Consider the following 22,479-nt stretch of genomic DNA (forward strand, 5'->3'; position numbering starts at 1 on the left):
CACATACAGTCACAATTAATATGCCATCCCTGTATCTTCTGTACCGTACACATCTAATATGAAAAAGCCTTTTAAGGAAACAAATATTTCACTTACATGCAGAAGCACTAATTAGATCTTTGAAAGTGTTGTCAGAAATAATGAAATGTAAGATTTGTGAATGTTTTGTTACAATATAGACCAGTCCTCGAAATTTCCAGTTTGGCGATGATGTTCCTTGACTGCGCTGAAGGATTTCCTCAAAGGGAAAGAAAATTGAAGATCATTAGTAAAGGCTAACTTGCAAACCAACCCACCCCACATACTAAATGAACCCTCCCCAGCCATGACAGAACAAAAGCCTACTTATCTTTTAAACTTTTAAATTACAATTTAATAAAGAAAGCTAAATGGAAACCAACCACACTACATACGCACATACATGCTACATGTATGTAAACCCAATAAGACTACTACTGCCTGCCTACCTCAAAATGCCTAAATCACACATACATACATCCATTCACTCGTAATAAATTGTGTTTGTGCAAGTTTTGACACTGGAATGTGGTGAGCATTTTTTTTTCCTTTTGTGACAAATATGCTCTTACAACTAATCATACAGTTCCGAGTGCTACGATGGAAAAAAAAGTTAATTCATTACAATCTTGGCACAGAAATCAAATGAGGTGTGCTGTAAGATGTTACACTTGTCTTCTGAAAGCAAATGTGGTGTGAATTTTCATCAAAAGTAAGTTATGATACAAGAGAGTAACAGAATAAAATCTTCTGGTTTCTAAATCTTAGGTGTCTCCTAGTAAAGATTCAGGTGCAGCAGAGAAAGGAAGTTTGCTTAAGTTGAACAAAATCCATACAAGTATGAGGTGAAACTACGAGGTGAGACTTTTAAAGAATTATTTGTATATGAAAAAATGGGGTGCTGCTGTAATTAAAGAGGAACAAATGCAACAGAATTGTGCAGCTCCTGAAAAGATAAAATTATACACATGATGTCAGACACAAAACTAAAACCGAGTAGAAAATAGATAAAGGAAGCAAGTGTTTAAAAATTGGAAAGAAGAGCATCATAATGTCTCCCCACAAAATCTCCAACTACTACACTAATGTCAAGGAAAACAATCTTCCAATTTCTGAATTCCAGCCTGACTTCAGTTTGGGCTCCGAGTAAGGGATGAAAACAGCATGCATTTTGTTACAAACAATTGACGAGTATGTGCCACGTTTTTACTTGCATTATTTATGAATGTCATGCAATTAACATATCCCTTTAAAATAACTGTCAGGAATAACAGTAATTGCAAAGTACAGACAACAATGAATATAATACTGCAACAATGACTGAGTTGTAAGGAACAAGTTTACAGGATATAACAGTAGAAATTCTTAAGTGTCTCTCAAGAAGGCCCGTTATACAAATTGTGAATATTGCTCTTAAGGGCTGCACTAAGCATAAATCTGTAGGTAACAACACTATTTAAAGACAAATAACAACCAAAGAACAGTGAACTCAAGGGACAAAAATGGGAAAAGTGCGCACAAGCAAGAACCAAGTGGACAACGAGGTCAGGTCTTTATGACCCTGTGACAGTATTATGCCGAACTTGGTGTAAAAAGAATAAAACAACATCCCAGAAAGGATGTATCTGATTAACTTTCTTCAAAACTATTAGTGAGTAGTTCAGTAGCCAGAGAAGTCTGCAATACAGTAAAGATACATGTAACACGAAAGAAGAAAATGTAGTGAGACTTCTTAAGATCTGCACTCTGGAATTAACTTACGTTACCAATTGTGCTCATTACCACACTTTTCATTCACCTGTTAAATGTAGGAGAACTATTTCTATTTCAACAAACTCTACAATAAATATTATCTGTACAATCTTTTGGTGAGTGATATATGAGCTATCCAAATATTTTTTATATGAAAGAAACTTGTCCCAGAAATTTTGTAAACAACTTCGTTTATGAAGTAATTGTCATTTCAACCTGATCTGAGAAATCAGAAGTTTTCTATCTCTGATGACACTACTCTCTTTCAGTATGATCACACTGTTCTTGTCCTGCACAACATATCTTCAATATGAGCCATAAATTCCATAAGTTAGGGATCCTACACTAATGATTAACATTTCATAATATATTTTACAAGCAAACCAATGTGAGGAAACTGTGCGCTGTACCTTTTTAAACAAAGCGTTGTTGTTGTTGTTGTTGTTGCTGCTGCTGCTGCTGCTGCTGACGATTTCGATCAATCCTTGAGGTGTACACAACCAGTCATTCATGAATAGAAAAGGTTACGTTCAAACTTTGATCCAGCACACAGTTAATTTGTCACAAAGGTTCATTCAGACAACACACTTTAATGTAAGACACATCTAATGCAATACTGAGAGACAAAGTTGCCGTGTGTTTGTACAAGAATGTGATATGACGAAATTGTTCTATTCGCCCTAGACTTTCTCCTTGAGCATCCCTTAACGTTTGGAACACACAGTGAACTGACATCATCATCTTACGTCATTATGCCATTCTGCACTGATGATCTGCTCATACAAACATGAACTTAGTTTTAAGTTTTTGAAAACAGCCATAAGTCATGCTTTGTATTTTTTATTGATGGTTTAGCCCTTCCAATGAAAAAGATCATCATAAGGATATACACTGTAAAAGACACAAATTGAGATAGTATGGAAAATTTACATTGATGTTACTAAACTACATACTCTATGGTGACTTACAGTTAAAGCTGGCTTTACAGCTCTAAAGATTAAGCTGACTGTACTATAGTATATAAACTTACATTTAAAGTACAGTAATAAATGATAATGCTGACAGTGCCAAAGATGAAATTGACTGTACAACTGTAGTTGTAACTTCCATGGTATAGTGTATATAAAGATAAGATACAATTATATTTTATCATCTCTTTTTAAAGGCGTGTGTATAGACATCTCATATCCGTACATGTCTGCTCATCTTTCAAAAAACACGAGTACGTTAAAAAATTTAAATATCTTTTAAAATACATTATAAAAATTCATATTTGATACATCTATACAAAAATGCAACCAAAACTACTGTTTTTAAAAATATTTCTGTTAGGATAATATGGCAGGTACTATATTTTGGTTGCTTATCAACACCTCTTTGTCAAATGACTGGTATAACACATGCAAATTAAATTTGTTTTGTTCGTTTAGTAAATTTTGCAGTTTTTCTTCTTTTCTACAAACATTTTCAATTCTTCCAAAACATTTAACAGAGGGCCAATATCTGCGGAGTGTGATTTTTATACTATCTTGAATCTCATGTAATGTATGTTTGCTGTATGATTTGAATTTAAACTGTAATGTTCTTTATAATGTGTTCTAGACACTCTTCCAGTTTGGCCAATGTATGAGCTCTGACAATTTTGGCAATTCATTTTACACACTCCTGACTTAATGTATTTATTCTTTTGTACGTTCTCTTCGTGTAATTTTTTTTACTGCGTGTCTAAGGGCACTGCTAATTGGGCAACATCTTGTAGTACAATCTGTTATGCTTCCTATAGTGAACTAAATTACATATGCGATACAAAGCTTAAAAGTATGTAAAAATCTGACAAAACTTTCACCGTCAAAAATTGCATCCAGTCTGCTAACAATGCAGTAAATAAGAATAAATAGGAATCCAGAACATGCAATTTTCACCTCTTGGTATGTTATTAGTATGTTTATGAACATACCAATTGATGAAACATTAGAAATAATTAATCATAATTTATTAAAGCATAAAACTATAGCAGTAGGTGAGATTGTAGAGCTGTTAGACCTTTTGCATGTTAGCCTTGATGTCAGGTAATTTACCTTTCATGGAAAAATTTATTGCATGGGAAACGGTCTAGCAATGGGTAATAGTTTATCCAGCATTTTACCATAAATTTTTCTTAATGGCTCCCCGCCCCCCCCCCCCCCTTTAGTATTATAAATGTACAGTTCATGAGATACAACATAGTATGAAATTTATCCATTCTGCAGATAAAGGCCCACTGTTAAATGTTCTGGAAGAATTCGAAATTTTTGTAAAAAAGAAGAAAAACCTAAAGAATTTATTAAATGAAGAAAAACGAATTTAATTCACATGGGTTCTACCAGTTATGTGATGATGTGCTGTAGATAAGCAATCAAAATAAAATATCTGTCACATTATCCTAACAAAAATATTTTTAAAAAGCATTTTGTATAGATATGTTAAATATGTATTTTTATAATGTACTTTGAATTATTTTAAGTTTTACAGATGAACTCATATTTTTTGAAAGATAAGCAGATTACAGATATGAGATGTCCATACACACGTCCATAAAAAGAGGTGATAAAATGTAAATTTCATTCTCTGTAGTTGTAAATTATCTTTGGATACAAAATACCATGGATGTTACAAGTACTGTTGTAGAGTCAATTTCATCTTGGCAATATCAATGTCATCATTTACTTCTGTGTAAATGTACTTTAAGTAAGTTTAAGCGCTTTATTACAACCAGTTCAATCTTTAGAGCCATTAGTTAACTTTAAACTGAAGTCACAATACTGGAACAACACTATGTACAAACGACATTCAAAAAGTTTTGAACAGTCTTATCTAATTTTTTTATTTTTTGCAGGAGGACACTGAAATTTTTTGTGAACATACTTGGAACGTTTAACTATAAGATGGTATATAAAATTATTTTCTTTTATTTACAAGTGAGCCATAATGGACCTTGAAGTAGACACCATGTTGTGACAATGGTAGGTGATGGAGTTGTTCTTCAAGACCAGCGATGACTCTGCTACATCGATTAACAGGAAGTTGCTCCCTGTTTATGGAGAGGACACAGTGGATCGCAGCAGTATCCAGCGGTGGTTGAAGAGGATTAAAGAAGGTAATTTCTCTCTGGACAATCCACGATGCGGTAGATCATTGACGGCAGCGAGTGATGTGAATAAGAAGACCATTGATCAAATCATCCAAAATGACAGATGTGTGACAACACGACAGCTTGCTGAAATGACTTTTGTCATTGGGTAGTCTGGTATCACTGGTATAGTCACTAGGGTACAGAAGAATCTGTGCATGTTGGGTACCTAGATTAATGACAAGAGAAATGAAAATGATGATGAAGAATGTGTGCGAGGGTCTCATGAAGACCTTTACTGAAGAGTGGAAACGGTGTTTTGCTGGCATCATTACCCAGGATGAAATATGGTTGTTTTTGTCTGAACCTGAGAGCAAAACCCAATCCATGGAGTGGTGTCATCCGGGTTCCCCTCGGAAGAAGAAACAAAGACTTTCACGAACAGCAGGCCGAAACGTGATGGCCTACTCCTCCTGGGATCAGTGTGGTGTCATTTTCATTGACCTTCTGGAACCTGGCTCCATAATTAACCGGGACCATTACTGTTTGTCATTGGACAAGCTGCGACATGCCATCACGACTCACAGACCACAGCTTCAGGGTCAGCTCTCATCAGATTACACCATGACAATGCCAAACCCCATACAGTCTATATAACACAAGAGAAAAATCAGGAAAATGGGTTTGAAAATTGTCCCTCACCCTCCCTACAGTCCGGATTTGGCTCCGTCTGATTTTTACCTCTTTGGTCATCTGAAGGCCCACCTGCGCAGTGAAACATCTGATAGTGAGAAAGTCCTTATTTCCTGCGTCAAGCAATGGTGTAACAGTCAATCCCCAGAATTTTACCAAAGTGCATTTACACCATGGAAAGACTGTTGGGCCAGACGTGTACAGCAGATGGAGGCTACATTGAGTAGGCTCAATGTATAGCTAAATGTTTCAAGTATGTTGACAAAAAATTTCATTCTCCTTCTGAAAACAATAAAAAAAATTAGAGATGACTGTGCAAAACTTTTTGAACGCCTTTTGTACTTCATGTCATGTCAATGTAAATTTTCCGTATTAGCTCAATTTATATCTTTTACAGTGTGTATCCTGATGATGCCCTTTCTCATTTGATGGCCAAAATTGGTCAACAAAAAGATACAAAGCAAGACCTGTGGCTGTTTTCAAAAACTTTGTTTTAACGCTTGCGTCCCTGCTCTAACTTATAAAATTTTTAATGTCTTAAATGTGTTGTTCCTTGAGTGGATAATAAGTGCAAGACTTAACTGTGAAGACTTTAAGGAAAATCTACTTCAAACAGTGATTAGTGAGAAGAGTTACTCCAAATCCTTAGGCACTCAATTATAATATAGCTTTGCTATTATAACAAAATTACATAACTCTAAAATAAATTTTCTTTTATGTGTTTTTCCAGTAAATTTTCATGCTTTTCATACATAACTTTATATACATTATGAGAATGTACAGTTATTCCAATTACTTGTAGGAGCAGAAATAATCACACACACGTCATTTGTCCACGGTACGTGACAAAGCATTTATCCATGTGAAGATTAACCTTTCATCTACTGCATTCAAAATAAGATACTCCATTTTAGGCTTGGTCATAACGGGCTTCGCATGAACATGGTGAAACTTGGTGTAGTTGTGAATTAGTTGGCCTTATCTCAATTTATTATGTTGTGTACCTGGGGAAACAACAGAAAATATCAGGAGATGAATCTGAATCATTTCAAAGATACTGTTTCCACAAAAGAGCTATTTTCCTCTCCAGCCGATTATTTTATCAAGTTTTTTAGTGACAAGATGATGCACGTAGAAAAAAGTGCATCCATATCTTATCAACTATTCCTGGAAGCCTTAATTCTGTATAATCTGAATTGGCAGAATCCGAAGCTAATATTTTTGATGAATGAGAATTCACTCTCTTGGGAATGGAACTAAAGAAAAAAGTAATGCTGTGAGACAATGACTAGTTCGTACTTTGCAGTCACACTAGCGCAAGTTTGCTGTGTACCACATCAAAATTCTGAATTAACACTCGCTTCACTCAACACATGAATCATCACAATCATTTTGTTAAACTACCACTACGTAGGTTATGTTCAACACTGTAGGTACCACTTCGTGAACTTCCATCCAAAGACACCTGCAGACACAATAAGTCTACATTCTTGGAGATTGTCAGGAAATCAATGAGGTACAAAATACCATATTATATCTTTTACATGCTACGATGACTACACCCCTCACAAAACAGAAACAAATGCATTTCAGTGACTGCATGATCAGCATAGATAAATCGGTTAAGTGTTTCAATATGTAAGTGCCATTCTTACTTGTGTGTTACTTCACCATGAAGCTCTGCGTGACACAGCTATGTTCTGTGGGAGAAAGAGAGAAGTGAGGCAGGAATGACAATGAGGTCATTAAAGACAAGAGCACAAACTTGGATAGGGAAGGCTGATAAAGACACCATTACAATAATGCCTTAAGTGATTTATGGAAACCAAGGAGAACCTAAAGATGGATTGCACGAAGTAGATCTGAAGCACTGTCCTCCTGAATGAGAGTCTTGTGTCTTAACCACAGCATCACCTCTCTAGATAGCTTCCGCAGTCAGCAGGCCCAAAACGAGATGCAAAGAAACAGTGGATGTAATCTATAATTCATTAAAAGGGAACACTCTTAAACAGATGAGAAAAATATACAAAGAGACAGAGAAGTAGGCCAGTAATTACCTACACTCACCAACAGTGCAGGGAACAGTCACACAAAACAATGATGAAAATAAATAAAATAAAAACCTTCATTAGGAGGAGAGAGGGAGGAACAGAATTAAAAGTGGATGGAGTAAAGGGTGTCAAAGATTGTGCATCGTAAATACTGTGTCAATTTCAAAGCAAAAAGGAGAGAGTGAGACGTAAACAGATCTATGCGAGATGAGAAAGATGAATAACAATAATAAAGAAGAGGAAAATAATGAAATAAAAAATGAAAGAAGACGAAAAGTGAAAACTGATTAGATGAGTAAAGGACCAAAGAGAAGACAGAGGTTCACGTAGCTTGAGTCCTATGTGATGGTACGGGATGAAAGGACGTACTGGAGTGCAAGTTCCTATCTGCGCAGTTCTGAGTCAGAGGTGTTGGGTGGGAGGATCCAAACAGCTTGTGTGGTGTAGCAGGTGCCTAGGTTCCAGAGTTATGCTGGAAGGTATCCCCCATCACTGGGTCTTGGGCAACCCCAGGCGGACAGTTTGTGCCCATTCACGAGCTCAGCCAGTTTGGTGGTTGTCATACCAACGTAGAAGACTGTGCAGTGAACAAATGTCAGGTGTAGACGACATGCTGTTTTGCGGGTGCCCTACCTTGAACTATACAAGTTTTGCTAATGGACGTGGCTGGAGTATGTAGTTGCGGGATGCATGGGGCATGTTTTGTAGTGGGGTCAGTTACAGGGTAGGGAAGGACGCAGTGGAGGTGGCAACCTTTCCGAGAGCCACGTGAAAGAAGTGCCCCTGAAGATCCACCAGCTACATGCCCTGGCTTGGTGTAGATTTACAGACAATATCTTAGGGGTCTGGACTCGCGGTGAAAATAAACTCTGTAACTTCCTTCAAAGTCTCAACTCTAATGCAGAACCTATGCTGCCTTTCTGGCAGCTGAGGCTCACATCCAAACTTTTTCCCATAACAAACCCACAAACAAAAGTACTTCCACTCTCAGAGCTCCCATTGCTTCCACATCAAATGCTCCATTCCCTGCAGCCTAGGTATCTGTGGTAAACTTTTCTGCTCTAATGACAAATCCTTCAACAACTACACCAGGATGTATAGGAAGACAAGAAAAAAATTTCCCAGATCTCCCCATTAAAAATACACTTTTTACCAGATGAAAATGCACTATATCCAAGGTAGGAGTACATTTTTTCCGTGTTAAGTGATAATATACATACCCTCAGAGCTGTACAACTTATCAATCCTTTGAATAGTAAAGGTTTTATGCACCAGCATAGAACTTCCCAGCACTTTAGGAATCAAAACATAGTAAAAAACAAACGTGTTTTGGAGAAATATTTGATGCATGTCAACACGTAAACTGCATATTTTCATATCACAAAGTATAAATTCAATTTCCAGCAAATACAGCATAGTAGCTTCCAAAACACTGAAATAAAGATTACGCTGTGTGATGCGCTTTTGTCGGGCAATCAGAGCTTGTCACGTGATCTCACCAGCCAACGACAGCTAATATTCTGAGCATAGGACACGTTATGTAGTCAGTCAATAACATCACTGTTTATTTATGGGAACACAATGATAGGAAAAATTAATGGTTTAAATTAATATACATACAGTACAGGTACGAGAAAAGATAAGCTTTCACATCTAATATTGGTCGCCGAACATTTATTGTTTTTTTCTGAAGGTGTGGTTAGGCCGGATCATAAGAGGACAGCTTAAATTGCAGCAGCTTAATGTTTCTGGAAAGGACAATTATAAATTTCGCTGCTGTGTGCTGAATACCTCATGGGTTACCTGGCTGATTACACTTGCACTTCGACTTTTCCATAGAAAAGCCAATTATGTGTGAAATTGCTCAAAAACTCACTTCATACTCTTTTTTTGAAAGAATTTTTAATTACACTTTTTACCATCATTATTGCATAAGTTTTAATCTACGAAAGAACTGAAATAAATATGAGAAACTAGCCTTGACACTTGTTATTTTCCGACATGTGTTATCTTTACCGTTAAGATATATCAAACACAAATGCGCCGGTAAAATTTTAAATAATGGCATTAATGGCTTGTCTTGTGGACCCGACATTTTTCTAAGTGATTAGTTCTCAAAGTTTAAGTTTTGAATGAGGGTCAAATGCTCCGTGATTTAAAAAATTCATCACTCATTCTCACACTTAACACAATTCATTTCGTGTAAAAGGAAATTTACTTTGAAAGTAGTGCTTCTCAAACCACCAACTGCAATATTTTCCCGCGAAATGCTAACAGTTGTGATGTCAGCTCATTGAAAGCAGTTTGTTGTTACACAGTACTGCATAGTCTTCATCCTAACCTTTCTGCCTCTAAGCCGCAAAGGGGCACCCCCTTTGACAACCACCCATCCTGACCTTAAATGTCTTTACAGATTATTCTGCCTGGATTAGGACTTTCTCAAATTGAGCCCTGAAATGAGATCATCCCTCCCCTATATCATCCTCATGCCATCCACAGCAGCCTTTCGTCAGCGTCCTAATCTCCACTATATACTTGTCCAGCCCTATGACATTCCCAGATCATCTGTGCTTAAGGTTTTACATCTGTAACTGACACCACTGAAAACCATGCTCCATGCACTCCCCACAACCACATACTCCAAAACCACCACTGGATAAAACATATACTGCTTACGGCAGGGCCAACATGTGAAACAACATACGTAATCTATCAGCTGACGTATTCTCTCCACAGTCTTTTACATCCACTAAACTGACTGAAAGCACGAACATGCACAGATGAACTGTGCGTTGGGGGATGCCCAATACCCTGTGGTGGAGCATGCCCTCCTGCGTTACCTCAACAGACCCCTGTGCCTGCTACACCACACAAACCATTGGTTTGCTCTCACCCAACATCAGATCGTCAGAACTGCAGAGATGGGAACCTGCACTCCAACACATCCTTTCATCCCACCATCACCCTGGACTCAACTTACGCGAACCTGTACTCCTGTCTCCTCTTCGTTTCTTTACTCATTTATTTTTCATTTCTAATTTTTTCACTTTTCATGTTTTTTTTTTTTTAATTTTTATTTTGTTATCTTTCTCTCTGTAGTATTATTTTTCTTATTCAACTCACATATACCTCTTCACTTCTCAAACTATCCTCTTTGCTTTGAAGCCAACACAGTACTTATGATGTGCGATCTTGGACTTCCCTTTCACACCCTTTACTCCATCTTTGCTTACCTTCTCCTTGTTACCCCATAATCTAAATTGTGAGTGACCTACATCCACCTTTCCTTCTTCCCTTTTTTCCACCTCCTCCTCCTCTGATGAAGGGGCAAAATCTCGAAAGCTAGATTTTCCCCATTTATGTTTGTCAGTTTTTGTGTGACTGTCAGCTGCACTGAGCTAAGGTAAGTACTGGCCTGTCTTTGTATATTACTCACAGTGGATGTAATGTCGAGTTCAAAACAGGTGGAAAAGCCTAACACTAAAGGTAGACAATGATAACGACAAACTGGACAAAAGAAGAAAAACTTGAAGTGTAACAATGGCTAAGAGCTATGTCCAGGAGGGAAAAATACTTACGTGGAAGACCACTAATCCTTGCACAAACAAAAACAGTGAATGCTTCATAATGAAATTATGAAAAAAAAACTATTTACCTGAACTTCTACTCAGTCAGTAGATGACTGTTACGAATTAATTGAGGTCGCATTAAAAGCTGACATGGACACAAAATGCTCCAAATACTGCACAACTGCCATGGCCATACTGTATTTCACCCGGTTTTGTGTACTGCCTTCTAGATTCAATGCAGACCACAAGATAATACAGTACAGCATAAAACTACAGGCTGGTGTACAAAACAGGGGCTCAAAACTCTCACCTAAGTGTATCATACCTGTGACAAAGTTCAATGTGTATCAATCAGATCACTGTTGGCAGCAACTGTCGTCCTCATTTCACAAGGGACTAAGGAGACATTAGAATTAACTCTGTGCAACTTTTGTAATTTTATACAGCTTTAAAATCAGTAACTGCTCAGTGTCAGCTTATCTCCCCTTGTCTGCCATGCAGAGGTGATGGAAATTCCTGTCATCCTTACGATTTGAACCAACTACATATACTCTAAAATTCACCATGGGAGATCATGTCAGTGAACGAAGCCTCAAAGATGGTTAGTTTAATGAAAACAACAGATTTGACGTAATTCAGAGGGAACAGAAATGACTAATTTCAAAAGTTTTTCCTCTTTTTTAATCAATGAGCTACTCAAGAATTTTTATATTTCTTACTCAACAGCTCAAATAAATTTTTTTAGCCCTTATAAACTGCCAACGTAAATTTACGTAATGGTCTATCAACTTTCTATAAAAGACTGCCGAAAAGTAAACAACACTCTGATGCAAAATGTTATATCCAATTCTCTCATCAACATCCAAGGTATGTTGGAATCAACTCCCATAACAAACTTATTAACTATCTTTTACCTATCCCCCCCCCTCCCCCCATAGAACACTGATCATCTCTCTATATGCCAACTCATTTTGGGTCATTCAGGGCCTTAAATTAAGGCTATGTTCATTGACTTTTTCCACTATTTGAATACTTATTTTCTACAAAACTTAAACATAGCTCTGCAACTGCCTCTTGTTTGAACTTTCCAGTCTCAGAGGATTTTGTGCTGCAAACTAATAGTTTTCTTTATAACAGCTGCCACTGTTTGCCAAATCCTGACCCCATCTTCATTACTTAGAAAAAAAAAGTACTCAGAGTAAACTGTATTTTACAACAGTACCAATTACTTTATCTAGATTATACACAGATATTTTAGTCCTGCTCATTTCTTTGGTCATATACTGCAGAACCTTCTCATACTCATACTTCCCATTACTGAGACGTAACTTGTGCCTCTTCTTAACAACATGCTGCTGTCAAGAAATGTTTACAACTGTTCTATTATACATATCTCTAGAGCTTCAAGCTGTCGCTCTCTCTCTCTTTTTTTTTAAATCAGTACTTCCAATATAACTTTATTCAACTTTTCACAACAAATTAAATACTAATGCTGACGCAGTATATGTTTTCTTCACAACAAAATTTCACAAATGTAAATAAATAACCACCTCAAATTCTGGCCATGTCATTTCCATACCGATTAGATGATTTCATAGACAGAATAAGAGGCACATTTCAAATTTACTTCCAATACACAGTGATAAAATTTTCCACTTGGGTAAAAGGCACTGTTTGATGAGGTGACATACTGCATTTCGAAACACTACTTCTTCACATTGTCATCCCAGTTTAGTAAGAACACTTCCTTTAATAGTGATTCATCTTACTTGATGAGACATCTAGAACCTTTATGAGATTCCTTCAGCAAACCCTCACTACTTCATTCTATGCACTTAAATCTTCAGCTTCCTCACACCTATGGGTTTCATCTCTATTGCATACATTTACTTCATTTGCAGACTTCATTAATGGGTTTATTGAAATCACTCTTTCTATTATCTCTCTCCTACATTAATTGCAGACCAGCATAAAATCCCTTCCCATTCAACCTTTAATATTCCGTAGTTTTTACAAATGGCTCTGAGCACTATGGGACTTAACATCTATGGTCATCAGTCCCCTAGAACTTAGAACTACTTAAACCTAACTAACCTAAGGACATCACACAACACCCAGCCATCACGAGGCAGAGAAAATCCCTGACCCCGCCGGGAATCGAACCCGGGAACCCGGGCGTGGGAAGCGAGAACGCTACCGCAAGACCACGAGATGCGGGCGTAGTTTTTACATTTTATCTTTCTGCAGAATGTTTGGTTCACCCTTTTATGACTCCAATATATTTTAATGTCGGACTTACATGACCCCGGTCGCACTAAGCCACATGCTAAAAATGAGCCATCATGCATTTGAGCATTGGTATTTACATATTTTTTAAATGCTTCTTTCAACACCACCTTCCAACGTTAACGACTAATTTTGAAATTTTACAATATTACAGCACCATCTAAATGCAGACAGCATTTTCGGATTTCTATTGCAAACTCAAGACGACGTTACAGTTCAATACCACACCTTACGAGAGTATTAATTACTTCACAAGCTACTTATTTAATATTTAATTGAAGCTACCAACTCTTACAATGCCATAAAGTATAAATGAAACACACTTCAAAGCAACAACAATCTTTCATGTCAACCACTTTACTGAATGTTTCTCATTTGATTTCTTAAGTGCCTCTCACCACATTCCAACATAAACATAATTCAGATTGTGCATGGAAATTAAATGTAGCAATAACTGAAAAGTATACTACAGTACAAACCTTCTGCGAAGGGGTCAGCCCGCTCAGGGGAAATTATCATGTGACGCCTCCGCTGTCGATACTCATCCTCCTTTTCTGCAACCGTTGGACGGCGGCGCTCAGCAAATGGGTCATAGTCCTTTTCACTCTGTAAAAAAAATACAACAGAAACAATTTAGAATGACATGCTATCCTCTATCCCTGCATCAGAGTATAGAGTATGAACTGATTTATAAGACTGATATACTTGTTGATACTTTTGTCTTGAATATTCCAAATCAAGGAAAACAAGTGACTATCATGAGGAGATGAATAATGATAGTTTTCTGAAGTGGTTCATGGGGCAACTATTAGAAAACTCTAATCAGCTATCACTGTACTGGATAATGCTACAGACCACTCATGTATGTATTAAATAGAAAGCTCCAACAATGGAAATGAGAAAAAGTGAACTGTTTGAATGCTTAAAACATAACACTGTTATGTGCAAGCTGATGCCTAAGGCAAGGCTTGAACTCTTGAAACTAAATATGCCACAGTTAAACAGAAAGTTGTTAATGAGATGTCCAACGAACAAAGTCACAAGATTCTTAGGCACCCGCCATACCACTACCACTCACAGTAGCAGAAATTCAAAGGAACCATTGACACAAACAAAGCCAGAGATGTGCAGTAAAGCTATACGCCACACAAAAGCAGCTTTTAAAGCAGCCTGGGGGGGGGAAAAAAAAAAAAAAAAAAAGGACTGAATATAGGGGTCGACAGAAGGGTCCGATCCCACGCGTTGGCTTTGACCCGTGACGTAAGGGTTTTGTCGTAGGTGACGTCATGACGGCGCGGAGTTTAGTTTGTGAGTGTGGTGTGTTTGTAGACGTCGCCGTGTTGTGGTTTGTTGTGCTCTCTGGTGGTATGTTGAGGGTTTTCGTTTGTGTGGTGTAATGGGCTCAGTTTGCTTTTGCTCATTATCCAGAATTGTTCGAGTGTCGGCTGTGTTTGTAGTGGAATTCGTTTCAGTGAGTTAACGATTTTGTGTTAAGGTTAATTTAGTGTTGTTCGCTGTGCATTGTGTGGTAATTTTAGTAAAATTAATCGGTTGTTGTTTTGGTTCAGGAATGAATATGACGGATAAAATTAACAGTGCGCAGGTCAAGGGAAGTGTTCGACCCCAATGTGTGGCTGTGTATGTTGATATTGGTATCTGGAGATGTTTTTGAGCTATATAGGCCAAGGGAAGTGTTTGATCCTAATTTATGGGATCGGGAGCTGCTGTTGAGCTATATAGGTCAAGGGAAGTGTCCGATTCCGGATGATATTGTGTTTAGTGGTATTTGGGGAGTTTTGTGATGTCTGTTTTTCTCATCGTCTTGTGTGGTTTTGTATGGGGGTGGGTGTCTAAATTTGTTTATATTTAGTTTGTCCCCACCCAAAAACACCCCATTTCCCGCGCTTGCCCCGTTAGTGTCATTAGGCTTTTCGTGGAAAGTGTGGGTGTTTGTTTTTCGATGTATTTTCGCCCTCATAATGTGTGCGTACCGACTTTATATGCGCCATATTGGAATCTTAGTTTATGGTCGTTTCCGCCATATTTGTGGCATCATGGGTCAAAGCAGACGGGCTGGATCGGACGCTTCCGTATTTCCGAATATAGAAGGTAGTATTGCAAATATAATTATATTCTTGGGTATTTCAAGTGATTCTTCCAGGGAGCACAGCACAGATGTTGAGGAAGGAAGTGATTCTGAACTAAGTAGAATTTACCCTCTGTCATAATTTGTCTTCTTCGCTGTTTGTAGACAAGGTTTGTATTTAATATTTTGAGTGAAATGTCTGAAGACATCAGAAAAAGAGTGAATATGAGTCTAATGTTGAGCGCTGCCTATCTTAGAAACCAAGGCACTGCTGTTTCATCAGTGCTATATTGGCTTTCTTCCTTCCCATTATAGCTCCACAAGTCTGAGTATTGTGGCACTTCAATCACTTCCTACTTACATAGAACTGGCAGGGTGAAATGACCAGTTGTCGGGTTCAGACGACCTCTAATGAAGCTTTGTTTTGTGATACTGAGGAGAGTGAAAGACGAAAATTAAATGATGCAGTATATACAATTGCAAATGTGCTCCATTAGAGAAAGTCTACTGCCTGGAAAAAGTTCAATGCTGTTGTCCACCCTCCAGATGAAAAACATACAAAGCTCCTCCAATGAAAACAAAATTATTGTATTCTTGTTTATTCCACCTCCCCCATGAGAGAACATATGTGCTCAGTCAAATGAAAACAGAAGTACACAGCAACATTGCTGTTATATCTATGTGACCAAGAAGAGCACTATTTACGTAGAAGTCACGGCAACTTGTGTTTATGGGCAAACAGCAGGCTTGTAGCTATGAACTTTGGTACTTGTCCTTTCTTTGCTGGTGGAGTTCATCATATACCTGACAAAACTCAAGTGACAGGATTACAGTTATAACTGGACACTGCCAGAGACTGAAGTCAGGTTTCCGAGAAAACAGTGATGATGTCATAGGCTCTGCTGCCTACTTTAAAGCAGTTATACGGAACACATTTCCTATCTCTAACATCTGTAATAAATATCATCCCACTGTTAAGGAATACCACTTTGCCCAAGTACGGAAAACTGCCTGCACGTTAAAGTGATCAGTAAATACTTAGAGCAGTTGATGCTTATATTACTTTCATGTTATTGTATTTACAAGAAGGGTTTAGACCATTTGAGCACCCTGTTTGCATTGAATAAGCCAATTAAACATGACTTACACTGATTGTTGTAAAAGACAATGCAAGTACTGTTGCTTTTGTCGAGACACATACATAATATGAAAACAGTATCATTTTCTACACAGGCGTGTGTTCTTTAAGCAACACAGATCGTGTAATGCAAATTCAATACTGCATGTTAACAGGGAGTACAAAAGGTAGTATGGAAATGCAAAGCTGTTGCATCTCAAGGCACCAGTGAACTGAAACCATTGCCCCTACTTTGCTCCACTCTGCTTCGCTATTCTTAGCCCAAAATAGTGTAATTACAAAAGAAGAATGAGTTTCATGTTGTGAACAGGTCTGCCTGTCACTGTTCAGAAGATTTTGGAAAGCGGGGGGGGGGGGGGGGGGGGGGAGGGACAGGAGGGTTATATTCCAACATCGCTTACAAAAAAATCTCCTTAGGATTGAACAGCAGAAACTACACAATTCATATTAAATTCCAGGCATGTCACTGGTTACAGGAGGGTAATAATCGAACTACTAAACTCCTACATGTGCTTAATTAGCAATGACAACTGCATGCACGTTGACTGACAGACATGTGGGTAAATCAGCACAGCCATCACAATATGTACTCTATTAGCAAAGTCATGTTTATCTGTTAATGAAATAAAATTGTGTACCAGTGGCTCAATGGTTATGTGCCAAATGCCTAGAGTTTGATCCCACATGGTCCTCTCCCCTCCAGCCACATTTTTCCCCTGGCAACATTAATTGGCAAAATGCTGAATTGCATTATGGTTTGCAGTCGAAGTTAAACTATTGGTGCATATATATCAGCATGGACATCTGAGGAATGGAAGAGTATATCACCTCCAAAAAATACCAAACAAACCTTTGTGTTGATGACATGAAAATGTATAGCTCTGCCACTTTCTGTTGGCAGATTCTTTGCCACTGAATAACAGCAGCTTTAAAACCATGGAGCTAACGAAACTTTCGTCCACACAGCATTGTGCTCAAGAGCTTAAGTGCCGAGAACTACATTGTTTCTATTTGTTTACTTAATGGATATTTGACTATTTAGATGTTTCTTGGCTCTGCAGAAGTATTAGAAGTTTCTCCATTTATTTTCCACCATCTTCAAAACACAAAACCTCCAACCTATAAGTACAATTATAATTTTGATGGGCAGATGAATCAGCAGTGTTGCCAAACACATTTTGCATTCATTTAGAACTACTCTGCAACGTGTTCAAATTAGTGTTACACAACATAGCAAATTTGTGAACTAAGGTCAAAATTGATCTCCAGTGAGCAGCAGTTATAGAATCGGCTCTATGAGATTTGCCACAAGTATGGCCAGAAATCTTTGCAAGGAACAAAGTTGGGACAGTGGAGGACATGTTTGTAAGAAAATCATCTTTCCAGTGGAGGTGTTTATGCGGCATCCTAAACTGTCACTTTCTAAGCTTACAACTGCACACATTTATTTTCTTCTTTTTTAATACTGTACCATCACTTCTGTTAGCAAACTACACAATAAAAGTCATTCAAATATGTCCTATTCACAGACTAAACTTACCTGAGCAACATCATTAAGAAGAGCAGCTGGGGCTGTGTAGCCTGCTCTTTTATTTTGGCTGAAGGATACTACGTCATAGTCCTCGTCCTGTAAACATGGATACAAAAAATAAACATCTACATCACAAAAGGTTAACGTTATTAAAAGCAATGCGGTTGTCAACTCAAAATTTATCACTGAACGTAAGAAATAAATATTCCAGGTTTGTATTTCAAATACCTCAACTTCATCATTTGCAGCAATTGATGTGACGTATCCGTCAAATTTACTGCCGCCTCCATCGTATATGTCACGATCATAGTATCCGCTTTCTCCTAATCCAACACGATCCTTTTCATTGACTTCCTCGTTTAAGTCCTTCTTTCGGGCTTGTATGTCGCGAATTTGAGCTTCAATATCTGCAAACGACAAAAGACGTTAAAAAAATAGTATCGTCAAGGCTATAAGAAATTACAATGACGGTTATAAGTCGTAGATATGGTAAACATTTTTGAAACTTCCCAGGTCAAACAAATTGTGCACTGTTTTGTTTGTAAACTGAAGACCATATCAAAGTCTAATCAAAACATACGTTTACGGTAATTTTGTACCGTGAAATGAATATACCAAACACCGCAAATTAACTCAGGGAGACAAAATGACAAAAAATACAACATATATTTATGGGGATCTCATTAACTGTTGCACAATAGATCATTCTGTAGCAATATTTACACAAAAGTAAACACAAAGGTCATCTGTTCGAAATTCACATTGTTTGGAGAGTGTTAAGTTGTACAAAATTTTAAAATTCAATAAAAGTATAACAAATATTTCAATAAAGTACTTTCACAGGTATAATAAAACTTTAATTTTTTTACCTTCATGAGTTCTTGGTATGGTAGCCATTTTCACGTAACATTGATCATACGCAGTCAGCGATTAATAAACCTCTATACCAGTCAAAGATATTACAAGTCTAGATGTATTTCACGTATTTGCGAAACCGTATCCATAGAACTGTACACAACAATTATTTGGAGTAGAATAAAATCTGATTTCATTTACTGTTCGTCAAAAAGAAAGAAACACAGTATGTCAGAATCTCCAATGAACTAAAATGTACATGGCATAACGTCCTAAACTGTCTGCCAATATATATGCTGAAAAGTCTGTGCATGCGATCACTGAAAATGTAGTATGTCGTCACCACACAAGTTTCCATCTACCGCTGGCCCGCCATCTGTCGGCCTATGAAAGAATTTTTGGCGACAAGCGACTACGCTCTCACAACCTCTAAGTTTATTTCGCAAATGTGTTGCAAAAAAAAAAAAAGAATGGACACAAAATTCAACAAACAGACATATAGCCCATCTTAAGCTGGGTTTACACTAGCAAGTCGCTTGCAGAAGTTATTGCTGCAAGTTATTGCTAGCCGCTTGCAGCTGTATTTACACAGCAGTGCAAGAATTACGCAAGATTCTTCCGGAAGTTCTTTGGCAGGAAACTTGCGTCAACAACTTGCTCATACTGTTTACATATGCTTTCAGTACCACTACGAGTGTCAGCCGAAGTGTAAAATGACAAGTAGGCGGGTGGGATATGCTGCAGCTCTTGTAATTGTAATGCAAAACGTGAAAAAGAAAAGTATTTTGGTTAGAGAGTAGATAATGAGAAGATCGTAAAATGGTGCCGGTAATAACCCTTAGCAAGAACTTAGTATCGAGGGCATGGATACTTTTGCAGAATGTCCTCAAATGATCCTCAGTATTTGTTAATGTTAATAGCGCCCGTCATATCAAAACGAGACACAAACTTCGGTACTGCTATTTTAGCAAAGGAACGTTTGCTAGTCACTATGATTTACAGCTACCGGTGAACTACGAATAAAATAGGCATTTCATTTATTTATGAGAAACATACAACCAAAAAAGTTTGAATTTTGAAATCTTTTCTTTGTAGGAGACTCATACAAGTCCCTAATGTACTTGTTTCATATTCCCGTCTGCACGATTTCTCTGATCGTACCCGATGTATGTAGAGCCTTTTTTAACGTCTTGAAAAGAGAAAATTATTTGAAGGTATGTGAAAACACAACAATGAAATTATATGTTTATTGAAATAAACTGCATTTTACAAAATGATATGCTTATAAAAATGTTTTTTTTTTTCTAATGCTCATAAAATGGAAAGTGAAAAGCTAAGTAAATAGAACATGTAATAATTACACATCGTCTTTTTCTAGACTCCTAAAACAACAAGCGAGTGGATGCAGGTGGCAAAAGGGTTGTGTCTTCAAGTTATGCTACTTCCTATGTACTTCTTTTATAGATGTGTCGAATATCGACGATATTTCATTTAAAGCGCTCATCTTCTTCACTCTATCCTTAAAGTCTCGGTTATGCACGTTCCGTATTTCGGGGTAGCTCTTCACGGCTTCAATAAAATGTTCTGTATCCTGCTTCATCCATTCCCGTTTCTCCTCCATTTCTGAAATTTGTTTGCATATAATACGTAAGATGGTTACATAAAATTAAGTCATCACATTAAGTAAAATGTTAAATATGAATGTTATGCAGACAACATACTTACTATAACTTGCGCTTCCTACTTGCAGGAAATAGAAATAAATCCTAAAAGCTGCAAGTTACTTACAGATACTTCTTGCGTGTTGTTCACACTGGAAGCGGAAAACGTGCAACAACTCCAACAAGTCACTTCCGCAATAAATTGCTACAGTCGCAAGTCGACTTGGCGATATGTTTACACTCGCAAATCGCGCGGCAAGTTTCACCGCGCAAGTAAATTGCTGCAATAACTTGCTAGTGTTAACCGAGCATACACTAAGGAAAAAATACTTGTATGAGAAGAGCAACTTCCCCACGTGAGCAGCTGAAATTGACATTACGATTTCTTGCATCAGAAAGAAACAGAAGGACCAGTGTGCGATTTGCAGGGGGGGATGGGGGGGGGATTTCCCCCCCTCTGCATCAGACCATCCCCTCCTCTGGTTTTAGTTTATGCGTCCCAACCTGGGATGTTTATTTCCCAAGCACTGGAGTAAAACTTTACATATAATTTTAATTTGTGGAGCTGAATACTGAAAGTTTTTAATAAGTCTTACTATTAATACTATTAATATGTTTCAGTTTTCTATCATCAGAATAAGTACAGCTTTTCACAAATTTGCCTCTACTTTTTGAATTCCCCTCATATACCTGTACGTAGAGGATTTTGTAAATAAGCTTTACCTATAATGTACTTTTAAAGATATAACAAGGGATGGCTTTTCTGATAGTGCATATGCGTGAATAGTGACTTTCGGCATTAACATTTATTTATAAATAGCTGTTTAACCATGCGTAACGCCACGGTCCAAGCTAGTAACATATATAATTCTAATAACCCCCGAAGATATCCCCCCCCCCCCCCCCTCCTGGTAAAAGCACAAATAGCACCCTGAGAAGGACCTGGAATTTTCTGCTGAAACTTTGAAACAAGAATTCAGCGAAATCATAGGTAACACAAGGGAAGCTATTTACACTGTCCTGAAGAAGGAAATCTTGAAGGTAAGTAAAATATCTCTATCCTGTAATATATATCTGTTGTGAGAAGTTACAGATAATATATTTTAGACGTGTTTGACACTCAGTATATTCTGCCATGTCTTGATGAAATAAAATATCTCTATCCCGTAATGTATATCTGTTGTGACAAGTTACAGATAATATTTTTATATTTTAGTCGTGTTTGAAACTCAGTACATTCTGCCATCTTACCTCTATAGCGTATTTCCTGCTCCTAGTTTTCTACTAATATGCGTTAAGTCCCATAAATAAATCCTGCAATGAACTGTCCAGAGCACTAAAGTACATTTGCCACTTCAAAATTCACTGTGCACACACAAAAAAGAAACAACAGACTGAACAAATAGTCGACTCAAAACATTTTGCGCGCCGCATTTGCTGCGACCTCTTGTCCACACACTACGATTTATGTGTGCACACGTGACTGGTGCCCACAGATTAGAGCCATTTTCCTCAAAACTCAGATTCCAACGTCAAGGTTTGCGCAGATTACGTATCTGCGCAAATCTCCTGTCCATACACAACGATCTGTTTGTGTAGAAGTGATGTGCATATGCTGTCTGAAAACCTGATATTATTTTAATTGTATTTTATAATCTGACTCTGATTGTTTATATTTTAAAAGCTACCTATCTATCTGTAAGTATGAAGAGAGAGCGAAATATAAATAA

At 37.5% G+C, this 22,479-nt stretch overlaps 1 protein-coding gene across 1 annotated transcript in view; it reads right to left on the reverse strand.

The window, feature by feature from the left end:
• LOC126229603 (splicing factor 3B subunit 1-like) overlaps positions 1-19,228 on the reverse strand; it is a 60,674-nt gene extending 41,446 nt beyond the window's left edge. The window contains exons 1-4 of the mRNA XM_049942344.1: positions 19,103-19,228; positions 18,462-18,640; positions 18,243-18,329; positions 13,958-14,084 (exon numbers count right to left, since the gene is read on the reverse strand). Of these exons, the coding sequence (XP_049798301.1) occupies positions 13,958-14,084; positions 18,243-18,329; positions 18,462-18,640; positions 19,103-19,130 (421 nt within the window). The 5' untranslated portion in view covers positions 19,131-19,228. The remainder of the gene's footprint in view (positions 1-13,957; positions 14,085-18,242; positions 18,330-18,461; positions 18,641-19,102) is intronic.
• Positions 19,229-22,479: the final 3,251 nt, after the last annotated feature.

This window comes from Schistocerca nitens, unplaced genomic scaffold (assembly GCF_023898315.1).
Source record: "Schistocerca nitens isolate TAMUIC-IGC-003100 unplaced genomic scaffold, iqSchNite1.1 HiC_scaffold_376, whole genome shotgun sequence".
Lineage (NCBI taxonomy): Eukaryota > Metazoa > Arthropoda > Insecta > Orthoptera > Acrididae > Schistocerca > Schistocerca nitens.